The 22,222-nt window shown below is 58.0% G+C and overlaps 1 protein-coding gene across 2 annotated transcripts in view; it reads right to left on the bottom strand.

Moving 5' to 3' along the window:
• LMX1B (LIM homeobox transcription factor 1 beta) overlaps window positions 1-13,171 on the bottom strand; it is an 83,742-nt gene extending 70,571 nt beyond the window's left edge. The window contains exons 1-2 of one of the 2 annotated variants that reach the window (XM_061199920.1): window positions 12,950-13,171; window positions 11,919-12,105 (exon numbers count right to left, since the gene is read on the bottom strand). In XM_061199920.1, the coding sequence (XP_061055903.1) occupies window positions 11,919-12,105; window positions 12,950-13,088 (326 nt within the window). In that variant the 5' untranslated portion in view covers window positions 13,089-13,171. The remainder of the gene's footprint in view (window positions 1-11,918; window positions 12,106-12,949) is intronic. The other variant, XM_061199921.1, reaches the window with a different exon arrangement.
• Window positions 13,172-22,222: the final 9,051 nt, after the last annotated feature.

Genomic DNA, 22,222 nt, shown 5'->3' on the forward strand with positions numbered 1-22,222 from the left:
GGAAGACAGGGCATGCTACTATCCACAGCAGGACTCCAGCTCTGGGGGTGGGAGGCAGCAGGCTCAGAGCCAAAGCTGGTGTGGGTAAGCACCTCTCCCACCCCAACTAAACAGGGCCCTGCCCCCAGAGCAAGGCTTTGGGCCAAGGTAGGAGTGAGCCTCTGTCTTAGCTTTCCCTTGGAGCTAGGAGGGAGGAAGGAGTTAGCCCAGGCCAGGCAGAAGGGCTAAAGGTGCAGAGAGAGGAAGGGCATTCTACCTTAGTGGTAGAATGAATGAATGAGTGAATGAATGTCAGAGAGAGGAAAGGGCTTCCCAAACCCATCACAGCAGGCAGGCAGAGGACAGGGCACCTCCCGGAGAGGAAAAAGGCTACTAATGGTCCCTTGGGGAGCCCCAGCTGCTGCAGGGCAGGGGTGGGGTGAATTCTGGCCTCCTGGCAGAGGTGGGAGGGTCTCCTTTCAAGATCACTCTGTTCGCAGAGGCTACTTAGGAGGTCAGGCTCCACCTGAGCTGGATGGGGTCAGGACTGCCTGGTGGAAGAACTCTGTCACTGGCTGCCTGGCCTTCTTTCAGCTGGGGCCCACTGGCCATTGACTGCTGCGTTTCTGGCCCCCTATTACCGCTCAGGCCTTGGCCTCCCTGTAAGACCCCAGGCCTCTCCCCTGCCGAGGAGCCCAGGCTAGCGGGCAGATGCTGCGAGCCCAAGGCTGGCCCGGCCCGGCTGATATGAACCATCTGCGTTGTCTTAGGCCGCCCCTCTGCCCACTGTCCCTCTGAACTCGGCCGGTTCCCGCGGGCCGTTTGATGCCTCGCAGGGTCACAGACCCCCGCACACAAATCACCGCCGCGGGGCTGGGGGTGGGGTTGAGGCGCTGAAACCTAATCCGCAAAGTTTGCTCTGCTGCCGCCGGCTCGCTCCTTCCCTCCTTCACTCGACCACCAACCCCCCTTTCCAAACAAGGCTTATTTTTCTTGCCAAAAAAACAAAGTTGGTATCAAGTGTTTCGAGGGAGAAAGTCTCTCCCCCGCCTGCCCCCGGCCTGGAAGGAAGGGCCAGAGCTGCTGGCTGAGCCCGGGACTGCGGAGGGGGCTCCGGGAGAGCACGGGCGGGAGGTGAGCTCCGGGTTCCCAGGTCCGTTGGTCCTCTTCCCAGCTCCGGATGGTCCCCATGCCTTGCTTAAGAGCCTCAGACCCGACTGTTTTTGACCCTGCCCTGTCCTCCTGGTTGTCCCCTGCCCAGATGGGGCTCCCTCCTTGGGGCTCTCTGTCCCAGAGTGGCCAGAGAGGGAAGCATCACTTCCTGCCCCTTCTCCCTTCCCATAAAATAGCCCTTGCCTGTCGCTTTTACGAGGTGACACCCTGCTTTCAGCCCGATCCTCCCCACGCCCGGAGCCTGGGCTCGAGAGGGAGGAGACTGCGTGCAGTCAGGCATCTCCAGAGCGCTCCCAGGGCGCACTGGGGTCCCCAGGAGGCTGCCCCGGAGCATAGCCTAAGAGCTTTAAAAGGAGGCCAAGGAGTCGGGTGCATTAGAGACAAATTCCTACGAAGTCCCCCCTCCAGCTCCGTGGACTCTGGGGCTTTGGGTCTGAGATCCTAGAAGCCAGGCGGGAGGTCGCCGGCCTGGTCCTCTGGAGGGGGTAGCGGAGCCCTGGGGGTGCGCGGGTTTCATTTGCTGGGTGTTGGTTTTGCTTTTGGTTTTTTCAGCCTGTGCAGCGACCTGGAGTCGTGCACGGCGGCTTCTCGACACCCGCGTCTTCCCACGATGCCCGGAGGCGAGCGCCAGCAGCAAAGGTGCACGCCTGCGGCGCCCGCTGTGGGGCTGGAGTTCTAGTTGTCGGAGCTGGCAGCCAGGGCTCGGGCAGGGAGGCGACATCGAGGGCCTGGTTGGTGGACCTGCCTGGATCTGGGCGGCCCGAGAGCCGCAGAAAAGATCTGCACACTGTGGGACAGGGGTGGCGGCAGTGGCGGTGGCAAGAATAGAGGCGCCACTGGCCCAGCAGAGAAGCAGGTTTCTGCAGGGGTTGAACAAAGGAATTTGCCCTCGAAGAAAGGGGCCCAGCGAGCGGCCGGGAATGGTCAACTCGCAGGAGTACCAGCATGGCGACATCAGTCCCAGGGATCCAACGAAATCCGCCCCGCGGAGGACCCCAGCCTGGCATCTCCATTCGACCTCTCCCTGCTTCTCAATCCTGCTTTAATGGGGATGGTGGGTGTGCACTACCCAGTGCCACTTTTCCTGGGAGAAGGGGTCAGATGGGGCCTGTGCTCTCCGTCAGTGGAGGCAAAAAATCCCACCAACCTGTATCCTCTGTATCCTGAGTCCTCTGCCCCATTTTCCAGAAGCTGACAATTGAGGCTCCCCCAAAGCAATCCCTTCCCCCACCTTTGGTGCAACGCCTGGAGGGCCCGGGAAACCCAAGGGCGATGGGAAATGAAAGGCACGGGGGGGGGGCAGGGTTAGAGCCCCCCTCCTCCCTGCGCCCTCGGAAGGGGTGGAGGGGACACGGTTGTAAGGTGCTCGGCTTCTTTTCTCTGCTTGACATGAATAAGGGGATTAGGACGGCAAGTTTCCGTCGTTCACTCCGTCGGACAAAGGGCCCCGCGGTTTGAGCGGCGCAGCCTCTGATTAAACGACAGAGCCCTGTCACTCAGCACCATCCTAGGTACTTGTGTTCGTGACATAATCTTATTAGAAGATAAAACCGGCGAAATCCTTTTCATAATGAAAAGTTACATTTAATGGCTGGACTCGCCCCCCACTCCCTCCCCGGACCCTGCTCGCCTCCCCCCGTTGCTGTTGGATATGGCTCGCCTGTAATTGGCATTTAAAGCACCAAGTCCGGGAGAAAAACGGGGTTTAGGGTTTTTGTAATCCCCCTAAACTGTCTTTGTTCGAAATCTCCACAGATACAAGTCTGTTAAGAGTAAATATTTGTGGATTGATACAACCCCATTTCCCCCCTGCAAACCGAATCTGAAAAAAAATCCGCCCTCCCGCCGTGGTGCGGCGGGGGCGCCGGAGGGAGGGGGCTGGGTCGGCCCCAGCGTCCGCGCCGGGAACTCGGCTCTCCGGGCGCCTCGCCGCCTCCAGGAGCTGAGGGACTTTGCACATTTCTCAGGCGGGAAAAAGGTCTTAGACTCTTTTTTTCAATTTTCTATTCCCTCGATAAACAAACCTCCCGATCTCGCCGCTTTGGGGCCTGCCCGAGGGGGTCGATCGGAGGGCTTGGGGAGGGGCGAAGGCTTTGCTCAATTCCGAATGAAAATGCGAACTCTCTCCACCAGCCTTGCTCCCTACCAGAGGGTTTAAGTGGCTCGGAGGGAACTCCTGGGTCGCGGGAGGCCCCGCCCTGCAGAGCTCCCCGAGTCCAGCCCAGGAGAACGCCCGCTGCCGCCAAGGGCCCCCGCAACGACAAAGAGCCCGAAGGCTGCCGCGGGGGCCCCGGGCTCCCGGCTCCAGCCCAGCCCGTCCCGGGATCGGATTCCTTCATAAATCAGCGGCTGGGTGAAAGGGCTGCGCTTTAGAAAGGGCAGGACCGTGTGCGCGTATTAGAGCCCGCGGTTCCCAAATCCGGGCTAAACCCCTGGTGACACCGAAATTCATCAACCGCCGCTGGCGCCCGCGGCTCGGCCAAGGAGCCCGGGAGCCAAGGAGCCTGTGCACGGTGCTGCCCCACTCGGGGGTAAAGGAGAACGAGGAGCAGGAACCCTCCGAGAGGTGGGCCTGGAGGAGAACGCGGGTGGAGACCGCTGAGCGCCGTCCGGCCCGCGCGCCGGAGTGGGGGGCGCTGAAGGAAGCTCCCCGCCCGGAGAAAGGCAGTTATTCTAACCTTTTTCCTTCTCTGGCAAGGACTGGCCTTACTGGGGGCGTTCCGGCGGGAAAAGGGCAGTGACCCCCCCACCCCCACCCCGTGCACACACCCACCCCCCCCCACCCCCACCCCGTGCACACACCCACCCATCCACCTTCCACGCTGGGTGCTCTAGGGAGAATCACGACCGTCCAAAGTGGGAATCTGGGGCTTCCGGAAGATCAGGAGTGAGGGGGGTGGCTCCCATCCGCTTTGGGAGTTAGACCCGCAGGGGGGAGAATCTGCTACAGAGTAACTTCGGATCTGAGGGAAGTGACTTAACTCCCTCAGCCTGGGTTTGCTCACCTATACATGGAGCTAGAGCAAAAAAGGTCAGTGCACATGCAGGCACTCGAGAAACACCCATTCCTTTCCTTCTAGGTGCACTGCCGTGGCCTGCCCCTCTGGTTAGTAAGGCTCTGCTCCTGCCACTGCACATCTACACCGGCCACGCTCAAGAATCTGTTGGGGAAAATTGGGGACTTACGTGCCTCAGGAGTAACGGGGGCCCATCCACAGGCTGCTGACTGCCTGCCTCCAAGGACCAGTTTCTGACGGCCAGACCTGCCCCATTCCTTGTGCAAGGAAAAAATTCAAAAACACCAGCCCAGACCCGGGTGAGGAGCAAGAGGGTGGGCAAAGCTGCTCCAGGAGGCCTGTTTAGGAGGCTATACTCTCTGGGCCTCCCACTCAGGGCAGACAATGCATTCCTGCCAGGCAGGGAGCCTCCGGCTTACTTCCCAGGCAGGCAGGAAGGAAACATACATTGACTGAATGCGGAACACAGCCTGGCATCTTTGGGTTTGTTTCACTTTCCTCTGAGTAACCCTGTGAGATTGGAATTATCACCCCTATTACACAGAGAAAGAAACTGAAGCTTGGGAAGAGGCACCAGCTTTCCTAAATGCCCTTGGCCTGTGTCACTGGGAGCCAGAGACATTTTCGATCGAGATCTGTAATTGCAATCTTGCTGTTTCCTTTGAGAAAATGTGCCCCACTCAGAGGGCCCTCCTTTTAGAGGAGGTGGCCCCAGAGCACCGTGGTCCTCTCCATCTCCACAGGCTCGGGCAACTCCAGGCCTGGGCGGGTGCCCACACCTAGGCAGCGCAGCAACTATGGCAATTCCGGAGTCACATGACAACAGTCACTGAGTCCGGGAGGAGAGCAGGACGCGGGAGGGGGGGAATGGCAGTCACACCCAGCTCATCTGGACAGTGCAGCTCCTCCCCTCTCACCATCCTCGCTGCTGCAGCACCAGCAGAGGCACCTGGGGGTGGGGAGGCACCCCTGGCAGCACAGTGTTCCAGCATGCTCACTCATCTTCCTGCACCTAGCCAGCTGCTCGGTGGTCTCCTGACTCCTGTCGGCCCTGGTGGGCACCTCTGTTGCTCTGGGCAGCCTTCAGGACCCTCCCCTCTGGCAACCACCTCACAGTTCCCAAGGAAACCTCTTACAGCATGGCCGGCTAGGAAGCAGCAAACATCTTTGTTTTTTCTGGAACCAGATTCCAGGAACCAGGTTTTTCCCCCCAGTTCACCAAGTGCCAGGCCAGCCAGGTGCTCCGCCATCAGCCGGCGCACTTGGTCCAGGTCTGGGCCTGGCTCCCAATTGTGACAAAGCCCCCTCCCCCCAGACCCCTATACTCCCCCACCTCCCTTCAGGGCTCCAGGGTCCACCAGGCAGGTCCAGCAGCTGCCAGTCAAGAAGCTGAACAGAAATGGATACAACCTTGCCCCAGGAGTAACAAAGGAAGGGCCCACGCAGAAATTTATTTGTACTGATCAGGCGAGGGCAAGGTAAAGGGCAGCGAGGAAGTGCTGTCAGCCAGGCCTGAAACTCAAGAAAGTTGCCATTCGGAGCACAGTGGCCCCTTATACCCCTCCACTGCCAACACGGCAGTAGTTAAAGCAAACACAGGCCCTTCACTGCCCCGTCAGTTACACCTTCCCCCCAAAATTACACAAACTTTGAAAGATTTTTCTGAGAGAAGATGGATGCTTCAGGCAACTTGAGGTCAAGGCTAGGCTGTTTAAAGTATATTATTAACAAATAAACATTTACTGCACACACAAAAAAAAACAGAGAAAAAAAAAAAGGAGAAAAACTCTATAGGCCACCGGGGAACCAAATCATGTTGCTTTTGGCTTCAAATGACAGGAGACATTTATGACATGAATGGAGAACACCAGCCGGTCGATGAAATGGCAAACGTCTGCCACTTTGCTTCCTCTGCCTTCGTGAATCAACTTTTTCAAATATGGTTTTCAGCCTTGCCTTCCCCTCAATACCACCGCCTCCCCACTTCTGACTGCAGTGGCAATAAATATATATAATTTTGGTTTTGCTCTCTGCTGCCATCAGCACAGAATCTGGGGGTTGGAGAGGGCTGGGTCAGCCAGAGAGCCAAGGGCCTTGGGTCCTCCTGCACCCTCAACTGACTGACAGCTCACAGGAACTCCTTGGATGAGTGGACCATCCCTCTCTTCTTCCCTCCCCTAAAGCTGGGGCCTGACTGTGGTGTCCAACAAATTGGAAGTTATAACTCATGTCACTGAGAGTATCCTCCATCTCTCCGCCTAACTAATGCCAAAGTAGGACCGGGTGGTTGTGAGTGTGTGTGTGTGTTTTCCCTTTTCTGTTTTAAAAACCTCACAGCTGCAGGATAGAGGAAGTTCCCTGGGGAAGCACTGCCAGCTTTCATGGACCAAAAATACCTCCTTGGGCTGGAGGAGCCTTCTGACTGCCCAGGCTGGTGTCTCTCACCTGAAAAACATACAAATCCTTGGATCTCTCCCTCACACACCCCCTCTTCTGACTCTCCCCTGCAGCCTCGGAGATGTCGGTTGAGCTTTATTTTCTGTCGTTTGAGTCACAAAAACAAATGAGCGTGAACAGTTTTCCAAATATTAAATTATATTATTGTGTGCTTTTCCAAGTTATATGCAGACCAGGGAGATTCCAATTGTTCCCCAGGGGAAAGATCTTTGCTTTAGTCCAACCTCCACCCCCCAAGGAGAAACAGGCCAGCACACCAGGCCCACCCTGATGCCTGCCCTTCCTGCAAATGCACAGTGGGCATTTGTTTTCACTCATGTAATCAGAAGCTTTTCTGCCTCTCTAGAAGTGCAGGAGAGGATACTGGATCCCATGAAGTGTGAAACATTTACTGAAACCTCCCCACCCCCACCCAGGTACCTTGTGTAATCCTCACAACCACCCTGAGAAATTATATCATCACCCCCACTTTGCTGATGGAGAACATGGGGCTCAGAGATGGGCAGCCACTTGGCTAAGATCACACAGCTACTGAGTGCTGGGGCTGGGAGGTGAACCCAGGTCTGTCTCACACTGTCCCACTCAGGAAAAGGGAATGGTTTTCCCAGAGTATCCCTCATCTTCCCTACACAGAGGCTTACGGCAAGCCTAGCATGCCAGCTGCCCCTCTCTTTGGCATGGAACCCATGGGCAGTTTGGTGTGTGGCCTTGGAGACAAGGCATTCCTTGCCACGCTGATGGTGATAAAGTAACAACAATAATTTCCAGAGTATTAACAACATGCCAGGCAAGATGCCAGGTCCTTTGGGGCATGTTATCTCCAATCCTTGTAAGAATACTTTCCCCCGGGTGGCTATGTCCCCCATTTTACAGAAGAGGCTCAGGTAGGTGTCAAGGCTCTGTGGTCCTAAGCCTGGCTCCAATGGACAGACAGGAGGGAGCTGAGGGTCACCAATCACATACCCCAGAGGAGATCCTCACAGCCTGCTTCCCCCACTCGAGAAAAACCCAGCAAACAAATTAGGCTATACCAGCCCAGAGCCTAGGGAATACAGGGTGAGCCGGGAGTCAGCTGTGAATAATGCCTCTGTTCAGCAGCGGAGAACTGCAGCCTCAGGAAGGCCTTTGGTTACCCTTCCGCCTACAGCCAAGGTGCTGGGGTTAAATGCAGAGGTGCCCTCCCAGGAGCCAGAGGGTCCCCAGACTTGGGCTGGCAGAGTGAGCCTTTCAGCCCTTAGATCTCCAGGAAGAGCACTACGGAGGCCTTTTAATAAGGGAAAGCGCTGGCTCTTCCTTCCAAGGAAATCCACTTCCAGGACAGGCCCTCTGGCCCAGGCTGTGGGCAGGGGTGTCTGCAGCTCTGAATTGGTCTGATGGGGGCCATGCCAGCTGGGGTACCCACTGGTGGAGGGGATGCTGCTGGTAACTGGCACCCTACAGCAGGGCCTAAGGGAGGTCGCCCAAGCTGGGAGAAGCAGCAGCCAGGAAAGGCTGGGGCCTGACTTTGCTCTACCCGTGCGCCACACCCGCTGCTCCAAGCAGAGGTGAGCCTCCCAGGAAGGCCTTTCCCGGTGTAAACACTTCCCAGGAAAGGAATGTGCTGGGAAGAGCGGGGTTGGGCCACTGGAGCCGCAGCCAGCTGGGGTAAATTTAAAAGAAAAAAAAAAAATCACCCCAGGACTCAGACGGCTTTTTGTGAAACTCAATCAAAGCTTCGCTACCCCACTCCTGCTGCAGTGGGCGCATCCTACCTGGGCAGGCGAGGCCCAGGGGACCGGCGCGGGCTCGGCGGCGGAGAGGCGAGGCCGCCCGGGAAGGCCCGGTGGCAGAAGGGCGCCGCCAGCCCGGGACGCCGAGGTAGACGCAGGGCGCACGCAGGCTCCGGCTCGCACACCGACGAGGCTCGGGTCGCCAGATCTGGGAGCTGTTTTACAAGCGATTAGGCTCCATTTTGTGACAGATTTTTGGACTCTCCACCGACCCTCCCCCCTTCCGGAGCCTCCTCCCGGAATTCGCCACCTCCTCGGGATAGAAAGATAGAAACCCTTTCCAGACGAGCGACAGACGGCAAGAAAAGAGAGTTACATAATTCTATTTGGCCAAGCGGCGAAGAAAAAAAAATGAGGAGGGGGATTTATGTTGTCATTTTTTTAAAATGCGTTCTCCGGTGAAGGAAGGAGAGAGGTGTTCGTGATTTTGCGTTTGGAGGCCGCGTTTCCTCCCGGTTTCTAACCGGGTTTTCTGTCCGAGAAGGAGCTCGGGCTGCCGAGGGGCCAGAGGCTCGGGCACAGGAGAACGATACGCTGATTTTTTTTTTCCCCTGAAGGAGCCCCCGAAAAACACGTACTGAGAAAAAGGAGACTTCGAGTTATGCGTGAAAATGCCCAAATGCCGTGGCCTGCGCTCCACTTTGCAGGTCCAGGACGTGCGGGTGGATTTTATCAAATGCTATTAAATGCGCCCGAACGTCAATTAATCACCCCCGTGGTGCGTAAAATAACGCTGTGCCTCTGGGTCTGTGTCCCGGATCTTTAAAACAAATCGAAAGGAGGAAGAGGCGCTTAATAAAAATAGCAATCTCTTTCCAAGGACCGAGCCCGGCAACTCCTATCGAGACGAAGAAACATTTTTCAAAAGTTATGGCGGGGGTGTGTGTTAATTTCCCAATACCGCTGACGCACAGACTCCACAAAATTGAGAAGGCACGTTTCTGCGCCCACTTGCCTGGATTCTCGTCTGAAAAGCATTTACGCACAGATGCAATAAATATGCATCTGCGATCCTCAAAGAAAAAAATAAATCGTGAAATACATTTTTACTGTGCAAAGAACATCGCTTCCCAGTGAGCCCCCGCCTGCTTTTCTGCGCTGCCTCTCGCAGAGAAAAGCTGATGCGAGATCCGACTGGGTATTTGTCCCCAGAATTGTCTTGATAACAACAATCCCCCTTCAGCCCCCAACTGGCCAGCCTAGTGCAGATACCTAATTGGCATTATTGGAAGAAAGGGTGGGGGTCGAAAGAGGAAGGCACCGTGAGAGGCATGAATAATGCCCGCCTGCTGCCCTCAGGACCTAGACTCGAGCTGGAGATTCGCCCTGAACCAAAATTCTCCCGCAAGCACACCCCTACTGCACAGAGGAAGAAAGCTCTTAGGCGCCTTTTCTTCTTTTTTAAACAAACATACTTTCGGCAAAGCAATAGCTGTTTAACGTTTAATTGTTTTGTAAAATGAGGGAGTTGGCCATTCAGCTTTAAGGGATCATCCAGCTCAAAATTTGTGACTTTACAATTCTGCGCTCTGAAGAACCAGGGGGGCATCCTCTCCTTGTTTTAAGGAAAAGCTCTGTAAATGACTGAGGGGTGGGGAGGAGAGAGTGAGCAGATATGTACAAGAGGTTGGAAAGAGTCTTTACAAAATGTAAAAAAATTTTTTTTCAAAAAATTGCACAAATGACTCGGAGGCCCATTTCCAGTTTTCTGGGCCTCCGGCCCGCACGTGTTAAGTAATCCAGGCTGAGCTGTGCGGGGAGTGGCACTGCCACAACCGCGCTCGGGGTCAGGCAAACAGAGCAAGGCGAGGATGTGTGTGGACTTGAGGCCGGTGAGCCCTGCTGAGGGGCCAGCCCCAAGCCTCCAATCACATCTACCCCAAACTACTTTCTTCACTTTATGCTGCTGTACGCCTGCCTGTGGCTGAGCTGACCGGTGGCCTCACTTTCTCCTGGAAGTAGTATCGTATCAGTCCGGGGCACAGCACAAACACGGTCAATGGCAGTGTGCCTAACCTGGGGTGGTCCAGAGGGGGAGGTCTCTGGGACCACAGAAGAGCTGACTCTGAACAGGGTCCCAATTCCTGTTCTCAATGCCCCCCAGCTGGCAGGAAGAGCAAGGCAGAAAAAGCAGCTCCTGCTGGGCCCCCAGACCAGGGGAGCATAGTCAGAATAGGTGCTAGCGTAGGGCTCACACAGAGACTTCTGAAGTAGAACCCGATGCCCTCTCAAGGGCTCTGGCCTGCAGTTCCACCTATTTCCAGGTCTCAGCCAAACTGCTCCACTTCGCATCAGGGCCTGGATTTAGGGACAGTCCCTGGGCAGAGCAGGTAGGCTGCACTTACTACCAAGCACTTGCAGCCCAGCCTTTTCCCAGAGGCTTGGGCACACACAGCCCCCTCTGAGGCCCAAACCACTCGAGCAGCCTACCCACCCTACAGCCCCATCTGAAACGGTTTTCTGGGCTTTGCTAGAAAGTTCTCACAGGCACCCACTTGTCTCCAAATTGCTGCCCTGGGCATCCCCACACCCTCTTCCTGGTATAGCTCCTCTCTGCCTCCCTCTTAATCACACTGTCAGGCACAAAACTCAGAGGGTCAAAAGAAAAAAAAAAAAACCAAAACCTGGATCTACTCTTATCTGCCAGGGGCCCCCTGCCACACAAACCCAAGTCTCAGCTAAAAGCAAAAGTCAGTAGGTAGGGCTCAGGCCACAGTTTCTGGCCTCAACGCTGAGGCTTGGGCTGCGCCAGGGCGGAGCAAGCCATCCCTCCCCAACACATACACATGGCAAGAAAGAAGGGCTGCTGGGGAAGGCTGACTTGGTCAGTTCCTCACCCCATGGGGAACCCAAGTTGTGGTTTCCCACCTCTTAAGATCCTCTTCCTAGACAGCTTCTCCAACCAACGATAACTATACAAGCAAAATTCCCGCATGGAACGGTTTGGGGAGAATGCACACCCTTTTTTCTCCATCAGGGACTGAAAGTGCAGCAGGGAGCCTGGCAGGAAGGGGGCATCCCTGGCTGCTTGGGCACTTCAGCACCCCGCCATTCCACCTCCTTGCTTCAAGAATCCCAAACCAACACAAACCCTGCCTTTGGGCTGGGGAAGCACACCGCCAGTGCCCGGCTCCCTAAAGCACTGCTTTCGTTTGAAAATCAATTCTCGGTCCCCAATGCAGGCCTCAGTGAAGCCAGCCCCTGTCCCACGACTGCAGCATCGTACCCCCCAGTCGGCCCAGGGCCTTGTCCCGCACCCCGACTGAGCGGCCCAGCGCAGGTTTCCCGGACAAAGGATGGCAATAGGGGCTGCCGGAGGATCCCGGCCACCCCACCAGTGTTGGCCGGGCTGGTACGGCTCTGCCCTGCCGGGAGACGCGCAACCCGCGGAGTTCTCGGAGCTGACGGGCCCAGCGGCGCGCAGGGCCGGCGGCAGGGCGGACGCGGGCCCGACCTGGCAGGGGGGCGGCCGGGCTGGAGTGCCGTGCGGCTGCGGGAAAGGAGGAGGACGAGAGGCGCTTACTGTTGGTAGTCTTGTTTGCAGTACAGTTTCCGATCCCGGAAGTAGCAGCTGGTGGTGAGGGCTTGCTGACACGCCGCGCACTGCAAACACTCCTCGTGCCAGGACGACTCGTTGACTCGCATCAGGAAGCGGTCGGAGATGGGCCGCTGGCAGCCCTCGCAGACGGCGGGATGCGGGCAGTCGGAGCCTGCAGCGCACAGGACGAGAGCCGGGCCGTCAGCGCCGACCAGCCCGGCCCAGCGTCCCGATCGCGCGGTGCCCGCAGCTCCGGCCCCAAAGGCGAGGACAGCCTGGGACCGCCGTCCGCCGCCTGCGCTTCCCCGGCCGCCGCGCCAGGGGCCGGGCAGCCTCAGCTAGTTCGTCCCAGTCGGCGGACTCCGCCGCGGAGAGGCTGCGGGCCTGGAGCCTCAGCTCGGCGCTGCGCGCTCCCCTTCTCCGGAGATCCGGCGCTTGGTGATAATACATATGAGAACGAGCACGGCGCGGGGCAGCCGGCTGGGACCGAGACAGGAGAGGTGAGGCTTAGGCGCCCGCTGGCTGACACGCCCCACGGTGGCGTTCGTTGTTTTCTCTCCCTCATCTCCCCAAAATCTGTGGTTTAGGTGACCCAGGGAACATTTCCCTCTTAGAGACTCCCTCTCCCCAAGTGACCTGGCACCACTCTCAAGCTTGCCAAGGTGACTACTTGAGTCCTCCATCACCCCTGCCACCCGCCTCCTACCTCTCGCCCGGAGTGGCAGCTCTAGAACTGAGGCCCGGTGAGGATGGGGGGTGGCGGCTGGAGCTGTCCTGTCCTCGCTCCTCCTAGGTGGTGTCCCTGCATACCTCTGTCCCCTCAGGATGCCTGTCTAGGCGTGCCTGCCTGTTGCCCCTCTGGTGATCACTCCAGGAGTTTTCTCTCTGTGTCCCTCACGCCCCCATGTTCTAAAAACCACTGTCTTTATCCGTTGGCCTGGACCCCTGTGTCCACCTCGGGAGGAGGCCCCTGTCCCCTGCCCGTGACCACTCGGGCGTTCCGACCCCGCACTCACCCAGCAGCACCCCCAGAGTGGCGGGCCCGGGGCGCAGGGCGTGCTCCTCCATCTTGATGCCGTCCAACATCTTAGCGCAGTCCGTCTGCCCGCGGGGGAAGCACCTCTCCAGCGATTCGGGACCTGTTGCTATATCCATGGGACGCGGGGCGCGCTGCGGGCCCCGCCGGCCAGGGTGCTCGCCCGCCCGCCCGCCTGCCGGCTCGCCGCCGCCGCCGCCGCGGCCCGGGAGCCGGGGAGGGGCGGCCCCCGCGGGTTTGGGGCTGCGGCTGGGGCCGCCGGCTGCCCCCGGCGAGCGCGGAGCGGCGACGCGCTGGCCCCGGGCCCCGGCGTCGTGCGGGCGGGCCGGGGCGGCTGCAGTCCGCGCCGCGCTCTCCCGAGCACTCGTAGCCACGCGCGCCGGCTCCTCTGTCACCTGCTTGTCAGCCCCGGAGCCGGGCTGCAGCGGCGGCGGCAGACGGAGCCGCGGGGAGGAGACGACGGCGGCAGCGGCGGCGGCGGCGGCGGCGGGCGGGGGAGGGGGGGTGCAGGGGCGGCCCCGCGGGCTGCGGGGGGGCGCGGGCGGCGCTGCGGGGTCTCGGGCGGGGCGCAGCGGGCCGCGGGGTTCCAGGCGCGCTCCCCGCACTACTCTAGTGCCATGGTGCGCCCGAGGAGCCGCTCGGTTTAGAGCTGGAGCTGGCGGCGGAGGGATACTCCGGCCGGGAGCCGCCTCACCCCTCCTCAAACTTCCTGACATTTGAACTCATTGGTGCGCCTCGTATCCCTGCGCCGGGATGAGCCGGAGGCTCCACGTCAAATAGTGCCGTCGCTGCCCCCCCGTCCCCCGCGGGAGGGCTCCCCGCGCCCCCGGCTTGCGCCCCGCGCCGTGTCCGGCCCCGAGTGCGGGCCCGGGCGCCCCGGCCAGGCCGAGCGCCCCTCTGACCCCTCGCAGAAGTTTGGGTCACCTTCGAAACAAATTCTTCTGCCCCACCCCCTTGAAAAACTGATTTGGGAGTTGGGGAATGAAGGCTTTCTTTTTTTCTTTCTCGCCTTCTTTATTATTAATATTTTGTAAAGCTTCAGCGCTAAGAGGAGTGGCCCTGAGCGAGGCCAGACTGCACGGACGGCGGGGAGCGCAGCGGCTCCACCAGGGGACGGCGCCGGCCGGGAGTGGCCGCCCGGGGCCCCCGACTGTCGGCCGAGGTAGGTCGCACCAGGCTGAGTTGGCGTCCCCCGGGTGGCGGCGCCTTCCCGGAGCCGGTTTGGTCCGTGGAGAGGGCTGGCTGCCGGGACCGAGGGACGCGGACTGGCAGGAGGGGAGGACTGCTGGCTCAGGATTTGCCCAAGTCCTGGCCCGGGGAGAGGGGGATTTGGCTCCAGATTTGGGGTGTGGGTCCGGGAAAGCGTCAGGCGTGGCAGAGATTGGGTGGAGAGGTGAGCGAAGATCCCGGAAGGGCCCCGGGATCAAGGATGGGAACACTGGGAAGGCAAGAAAGGTGAGGCCCGGTTTCAGGCGACCTAGAGTTTAGAGAATGATTAGGTGTGAGAAAGGGATCGCGGGTACGGGTGGGGGCAATGGACGAGAACCTGGCCTCACAGGATTGGGAGTGAGGGCCATGGGTAGAGAGTGGTGGCTCCAGGGTCGCGGACTGAAGGCCCTGGAAGATGTGCGTTGGGCTGCTCGAAGGAATCCGGATTGATCGCTGGAGAATAGGCGACCTTTGGTGGCGGAGGGACCCTGCCGGGGTCGGTAGGCCGTGCCCGGCGGGGACAGGGCCCTGGCCAGCCTGGGCAGCGTGGGCCTCGGCACTGGGGAACGAAAGGCCGGAGAGACCAAGCGGCCGAGTCCAGCGCCCGCCGGGCCTGGCACCCATCGGGCCAGGCACCCGCGCTGGGTGCGCAGGCCGCTGCGTCGGCTGCAGTGCACCGCGCCCGGGCCGGCTGTGTCTTCGGCCTCCGGGGTCCCCATGGAGTCGCGGCTCGCCCGGGAGCAGGGGGGCCGATGCAGCCCCGAGGCAGGAGCAGATTGACCCTGCGAGCCGCTGCGGGGCAGCCCGGGCCCCTCCCGGAGCGGAGCATTGGCGCGGAGCGGGGCGGGGGCGGAGGGCAAGGGAGGCGGGTCCCCTGACCCCGCTGGAGGCGAGAGGGCGGATCGGATTTGGAGCCTGCGGGAGGCTTGGTCAGAAGTGGCCCCCTGTGCCGTGGGGCCCCGCGGAGGGGCCCGGCTTTGTGGAGGATTAGAAGCTCCCGCCCCAGCCCAGTACCTGCGTGTGTGTCGGTGGGTATCTGTGTGTGTGCCTGTGCATGTGGATGCTCCCGCCTCTGAGGCTCTTCCATGTCCATGCTCCCGTGTCTCTGTGCACACACAATTTTTCTGCGTCCCTGCGACTATCTGGGCTCCGAGTGGCTCCGAGTGTGTGAATCTGTGTCCCCTGCATCCGTGTGTGTGTTTGGATGTGAATCTGCTGGGCCTTACATGCCTCCATCTCTTCCGTGTTTTTGTATGTCTTTGTGTGTGTCCCTGTGTCTGTCACTCTATGCGGGTGCCACGGTCTTTGTATGTCTTTCATCCTCCGTATTGTGTCTGGGATCCTTTTCTGTTTATGTGTCTTCGTGTCACCTTTGTGTGTCTTTGTGTACCTCCGAGTTTCCGAATGATTCTGTGTGCTCGTGTGTCCCACAGTTTTGTTTGTGTGTGTGTCTTTGTGTCTCCGTGTATTTCTTGGCGTCTTTGTATCCAGGACGGTGATAAGTAGATGTGGGGTTTCTCTCACACGCCCTTGGTCCCCTGTCCTTGCGCAGCCTGGAAACCCCAGGCTTTGAGCTCCCGAGGCTGGGCCTGGGCCTGGGCCGCCCTCTCCGGGCATCCGGGACGGGGGCTCGGCAGCTGCCGGGAGAAGCCCGGCGGACGAGGCTCGGGCGCGCAGAGCCGGGCGGCGCAGAGCCCGGCGCAGGGCTGGCGGACCGATCGGGCGCATTCTGCCCTCTGCTGGCAGCGCTACGTTCTTGCACCCTCTGTCGGGCGACTGCCTGCAGGCGAGAGGGTCCATGTTCCAGGCCCAGATCGATCCTCTCTTCTCCTTCAGAGCGCACTTAGTAATCCTCTTCCATCGCTTAGGAATCCTATTCCATCACAGGCCCTGCAGACGCACCCCAGACTCCAAATTCCCGGTACAGCGTTCCATCCCCCTGCCCGTTTCCCACTCCCCACCTTCCGTGTGCCTGGCCTCTTCTCCACACTTCTCTTCTCCCCTTTGGCGGAATGGGGGCCTCTGTGGCCCGGCCTCTGAGGCTTCTCTGACTCCCTGGCTGGCGTTCAGAGTCGTCGAGACTGCCCAGGGTCGCATTCCCAGGCCGCCCAAAGGCCGGGTCTCCAGGCAGAAGGACGTGCAGGCGGCCCCCTCGGATGCCACGGTTCATCTGTCCTGGGGCGCACAGAATCTTGGCATGTCACCCCGTGCCCCTGCCGGCGTCACGGCCCACACCACCAGGGCCTACATCAGGAGGGCCAAGGCAGGTGCTCAGAGCTGCCCGCAGCTGCCGAGGTGCGGGGCTGGACCCAGGCAGCTGGCTGCTCTCTCTGGTCTGGAAGTGGGGCTGCTCAGGCCACGAACGTGGGGTCCCGGCTCCTCGTCCTCCCCGCTCACTGTGCATTAATCCCCCCACCCACCCCCACTCTGGATCAACCCATAGGTCCTGTTCCTTGCCCGACTCCCCGGTCCCTCATTCCCCCAGCTGAGTCGGCGGCGTCCTGGCTCCTTCGCACACGAGCTCAGACGCCCCAGGTCTCTTTCAAGCACAATCGTGGCTTCTGCGCCTCCCGACTGCTTCCCCTGCTGAAAACGTGGCAGACTGAATGGTAGAAACAGGGCCTAGGCCCGAAGTCGGGTACTGCCCATAGGCGGCGAGTGGCATCTTGCTCCACCCGATGGGAGCTGGTGCGATCCAGGACCTGCCGATTCCCCAGGGCAACCCCGGGCGCTCCGGCCGATCCGGGATTCTCTCTGGCTCGGACTAAAGCGTCAGAAACAGCTTCAGATTTTCTCCACCTAAGGAAAGACCGAGTCGGCTGTTTGGAATCACTTGGGAAGAAGCAAGATCTGAGATGGAAGCTCTAGGGCGGGAGTCAGCTCCCCCAATTCTGCAGACGTCCCATCTCCACTGAGCCCTTCCCTGTGCCTCCTTGCTCCTTTCCGTAGGGCTTTGCACTCCCGAAGCCTGCCTTCGCTACCAGCGGCCCACAGGCACGGCCCTAGGACCCCCCTCTCCCCCCAGCGGAGGCCTGTTGGTCCTCCCTCGAGCGGTGCTTTTGACCAGAGCCAGCCGCGGAGTCCCCTCCCAGTTTACAACCCCAGCTGGAAGTGAGAATCCTGGGCAGGGGCGGAGTACAGGGAGCTGCCGAGCCGGGTGCTGTGCAGCGTGAAGGCGCGATTCCACCCTGCCAGCAGGGAGAGTTGGGGCTGCCAGAGCACCCAGACCTGTCCCGCGCTGCCCGCCCACCACTGGCCCTGGGGATCCTCAGATCCACGGGAGGGAGCCAGGCTGGACCAGAGCCGCCCCCAGCCAAGGCCCGGGCTGCGGGCTGCTATTCCCAGGTCGTAGCCGGGCTCCGGAGACCCGGGTGCTCAGGAAGTGGAGCTGGCCGGCACTGCAAGAGGGCGGGTGTCCCGGCCTTTGGAGCCAGTGGTGACCACCCTTGGCTCCTTGGATCGCGGCTGTACTTGACCCCAGGACACGTGGGTCAAAGGCTCCATCCCCTTCTCAGCTAGCAGAGAGATGGATGTGTGTGATAAGTAACCCGGTCACCTTCCCACAGCCCAGGGAAAAGTGTCTGTGGTCTTCCTGTGTCTGCGGAGAGCTCAGAGATTCTGAGCCCTGTGGAGGTCCACAGAGAGGAATGACTGGGGAGGTCCAAGCTGGGGTCCCTCTGACTCAGGACTGGGAGCAGGTTCTCACTCTCCCATCTGGAGTTTTCTAGGCTGAGGTGGCAGGGAACAAGATTTTAGTCGGAGCTTGCTGATGAGGCCCAGTGTGTGTGGCTCTGAGGCTGTATGCTGATGTGTGTCTGTATGCAACGTTGGGACCGCCCAGCTCCAGCAAAGTCCTTCTACCCTCTCTGCAGCCTAGCCCCACCCTCAACCAGCTGGTGGGGTCTCTGGCCACAGACTCATGACTTTTCAGCACAAGGTCTGGGTCATTAGTCATGGGATTTCTCCCTGGTGGGTCAGGAGATCAGGCTCCCTCAGATCCAAAGGCTGCTTTGAGCCCTCAGGGCTGGCGAGGGACAGTGCCCCAGCCAGGTGGCTCAGGGCTAAGGTCTTTCACTGGCCAGGCAGTGGTTAAAAGTGGGGTCAAGAGCAGGTGTCAGGGAGTCACCCAGATCTGGTTCAGGACCTCTGGAAAGTCCTGCCCTCTTTCTCTACCGCAGCTTTCTCGTCTGTAAAGTGGGCATAATAGCATGTATTCCCACAGGGTTGTTGAATGAAATTCAAGTGCTCACCACAGCGCCTGGCAGTTAGCAAGTCTGTACTCAAATATTGGCTGAAAGAGAGTCCCCAGGACTCAGGGAAATCACAGCTGCCTCCTCCCCCTCCAACCAGGGCCTGAGGGGAACCAGACACACATGCTGAGCTCAGCAATCTCTCTTCCTTTAGGGCAGGAGAAACTCAGGTCCAGGCAGCTGTGGGCTGGGCACAGGAGACCCCCCAGGCAGTGCCCAGACAGCCAGCACAGACAGTCTCAGCCTTCACTACTTGCTCGGGCTGTGGAGCCCAGGCTGGGGTTTTTTGGAAGGCAACAAAATTAAGGGCTTCAGCCAATGCATCAAAACTGTATGTGTGGGACTCTCAAGGTGCCATTTATATTTATTTCTTAAAAGGCACTTTCCTCAAGAATCTTTGCATTTCTTGCCAAATGGATGGGTTGGGTTATTTCAGCAGGCCATCTAGAACCAGGGGCTTCCCCGACAGAGGACCTGAACCAGAACAAAGAAAAGGCCAAGGACCGTATTTGGAGCCATAAAACCCCCATTAGGACACTAAGAATAACTCGCAGAAAGACATTTTATATGAATTGGATACAAATTCACAAAAGCAAGAAAGTTCATTCGTCTCCACCCTGAGGGTCCACGGCTGGGGAAGGGGACTGGGTGTGATATGGGGGTGAGCGCCCATCCTATTTAATCTTTATCTTAAATCCACTTCAAAAGCTGGGGATCGGCAGAGTTGGAGGTTTGCCTCTTCCTGTAATTATTTGGTGTCTAGTAAAGTTTTTATGAGTGTCTGTGCAAATAAATGCATTTGATGTGCATTTGTTTTGGCTAGTGCTGCTTTATATAGGAGGCGTGTGCGTCTTCCGTTGGTCCTCAGAAAAGAATGAGAGTGAAAATAAAAATAAAATCAAGATATCCGACCCAGGCAGAGGGGTGGAGCCGAGGCAGTCCCACTGCAGACCAACACCCCTCTGACAAGGGCTCGTGGGCACCGGGATGCCGCCAAATGAGTTTGCAGCCTTTGGGTTTCCTGTGTAGAGTTGCTCAGGGCTGGGAGGCGGGCTTGGTGAAACACAGATTCTAGGAAGGCTTCTTCTGGAAACAGAACTCTGCCTGCCTTTTGATTACTGTCCTCTGGGTATCCTTGGTGAAGAAAAATGAATAATAAACAAGGGTGAGCTTTCGGGGTGTCACGTTATCATTTAAGTGGCAGGGTAAACCTACTTCTCTGGAATTTGAGCTCAGCAGAATCTGGTGGAGTGGCAGGTTGAACGGAGATATGGCCCCCCAGCCCTCTCTGGACAAGGCGGCCGGGGTGGGACAGGATAGGTGTTCTTCCTGTGTGGCTCGGGGAAGCAGGGGTGCTCCCTAAGGGCCAGGAGCCAATCCAGGGTGTCAGGGGCTAGGAGCACCCATGCCCCTGTCTCACGTGTCCACCTGGCACCCAGGATGCAGCCTGCAGGTGCATTCGGTTTAGCCCATGCTGGCTTGTCTCTCCTCCCAGCACTGCAGTCCTGATTTATTTGTTCTAAAATTATTTTAGCATTTTATTGAAGTATGATATACATATAGAGAAGTACACAGTGCATAAATTTACAAAGGGGACACGGTGATGCCCCCAACACCCCAATCAAGAGAGAGAATGTTCTGGCTCCCCAGAATCTCTCCTCACTCCCCCCACCCCCAGGCACTACCCATCCCTTCCTCCAAGGAAACCACTATCTGGTTTCTAACACCATACATGAGTTTCATCTGTTTTTGAATTTTATATAAGTGGAATCGTAGAGTATATGTGTCTTACCATACTTTAATCATGAGATTTTGCATGAAAATATGGATTTTTCTCGTGAAACATCAGAGGTCTGATTATCTTGGACCCTTATTCCAGCAGGGTGTTGATAATCTGGAGCTGAATTGTGCCCTTCCTCCCTCCCCCCAATTAACCCCCACTCCCACCCTGCTCCAGGCAGGACACCTGCCCTCTTCAGTGTCTGGCTTGGTGACTCCTGCTGTAAACCTATGGCTTCTCCCCTGATCTTCAACCCCTCCCCAAAAGGAATTACTGTGTGTACACTGGGGAAGTGCATCCAGAATCTTCTCTTATCCCAGTCCCTTCGTCTACATCCAGTACCCTCTGAGGTAGAAATCATGAAACCTTTGAACAGGTGAGGAAATCAGCACCGCAGAGAGGTGAAGTCACTTTTCTGGGGTCACACAGCATTGTAAGTGTCAGATCCTGGATTCAAACCTGGATTGGCTGGACCCCAAACCTCAGGCTCTTGTCACCTCCCCACATGGCTCCCCTGGGCATCCAGGCCCAGGCGTGAACAATCCCCTTCTGCCTCCTTCCAGCAGGGAGGAAGCTGGACTTTTTCCAAAGGAAACGCTGGGAAACACAAAACCCAAAACAGAAAACAGGGCAGGGATGGTTCCCAGGCCCCGGCAGCCTAACCTCGGGTGATGCAAGTCTAGTCTGGGACGGGCTGGTCTGGACTGGTGCAGCCTCCCCAGATGCAGCAAGGGAGGGTGGCATCGTGCCAGTCACTGAATATCCATCACGTGCCAGGCGCTTCCTGTATGTCATCCCCAAATGTTCACAAGGTGCCTATGAGGTAGGTATTATTATTTAGCCCCACTGTACAGATGAGAAAACTGAGGTTCAAAGAGGTCAATGTCTTGCCTTGGACCACAAATGTATGAGTGGTATGTCTTTGCTCTGTACCACATTGGCTCAATCTTCTTATTGGAGCCCCCTCCACTCTCCTGTTATGATGGGGGTGCAGCCAGGTGCTTCCTCTTGGGTGCTTAAAGATTCTGGAGTCTGGCTGGCATGGCTTGGGGCTTAGTTTCAGGAGCCACATGATAGTTCACAGGGCCTCAGTTTCTTCATCGGGAAAGTGGGGATAATATTACTACTTTTCATGACAATTTGGAGGTTCAACGAGGTCTGTGGGCTTTTGAATCTGGAAGAATTAGCAGTGGTCTGTTAGAGGGGGCAGGAGGGTCACTGGATATGCAAAGGTCCTGAGGCAGGAAAGAACTTGATCCATTGGAAGCCTGTATGGCTGGGTCAGAGGAAGGACGTGGCTGCAGGTGTGGGCAGGAGCCTGACCACAGGACGTTATAGGTCACAACGAGGAGTGTGGACTTGAACCTGAAGGCAGTAGGGAGCCATGGGAGGGTTTAAACAGCATTGTGCCACGGTCATGTTTGTTTTTTAGGAAGATCTCTCTGGCTGCGATGAGGGGTGAGACCATAGGCAGGAGGCCAAGTGATAAGGCCTTTGGGTTTCAATATCCCTTTTGTATGGAATGAGGTTGGGCGGTCCGCAGAGCAGACCTTATCCTCTAATTTCCCATAGAGGTTGTGTTTGCAGATTCAGGGTTTCATGTTACACAGAGTTATTCTTTCTGGAATGTGTCCCCCGAGCAACCCCGCTGGACCCTCTGTGGAAGGAGGGGCTCTTCTGAATGCAAGATGCACATTTATGCAAAAAAGTAGAGCATCGCAGTCCTGGGGCTTGGCAGTGTCTGTCCCTGAAACAGTCCAGCAACCAACAGATGGAACAGCGTTTAGGAGTTGGGACAGGCTGCAAACATCAATAATAACAATACTAGTAATGATGACAACAATGAACCTTTACTGATGACTTACCATACCAGGCCTTTGTGAAGTCTCTAACATCTGGGATCTCATGGAATCCTAAAATAAGCCTGTGAGTTAGCTGGCACTGATACCCATTGTACAGATGAGGAAAGCGAGGCCCAGAGTGGGGAAGTGCCTTGCTCATGGTTACTGGGGGG

This window comes from Eubalaena glacialis, chromosome 9 (assembly GCF_028564815.1).
Source record: "Eubalaena glacialis isolate mEubGla1 chromosome 9, mEubGla1.1.hap2.+ XY, whole genome shotgun sequence".
NCBI classification, from domain to species: domain Eukaryota; kingdom Metazoa; phylum Chordata; class Mammalia; order Artiodactyla; family Balaenidae; genus Eubalaena; species Eubalaena glacialis.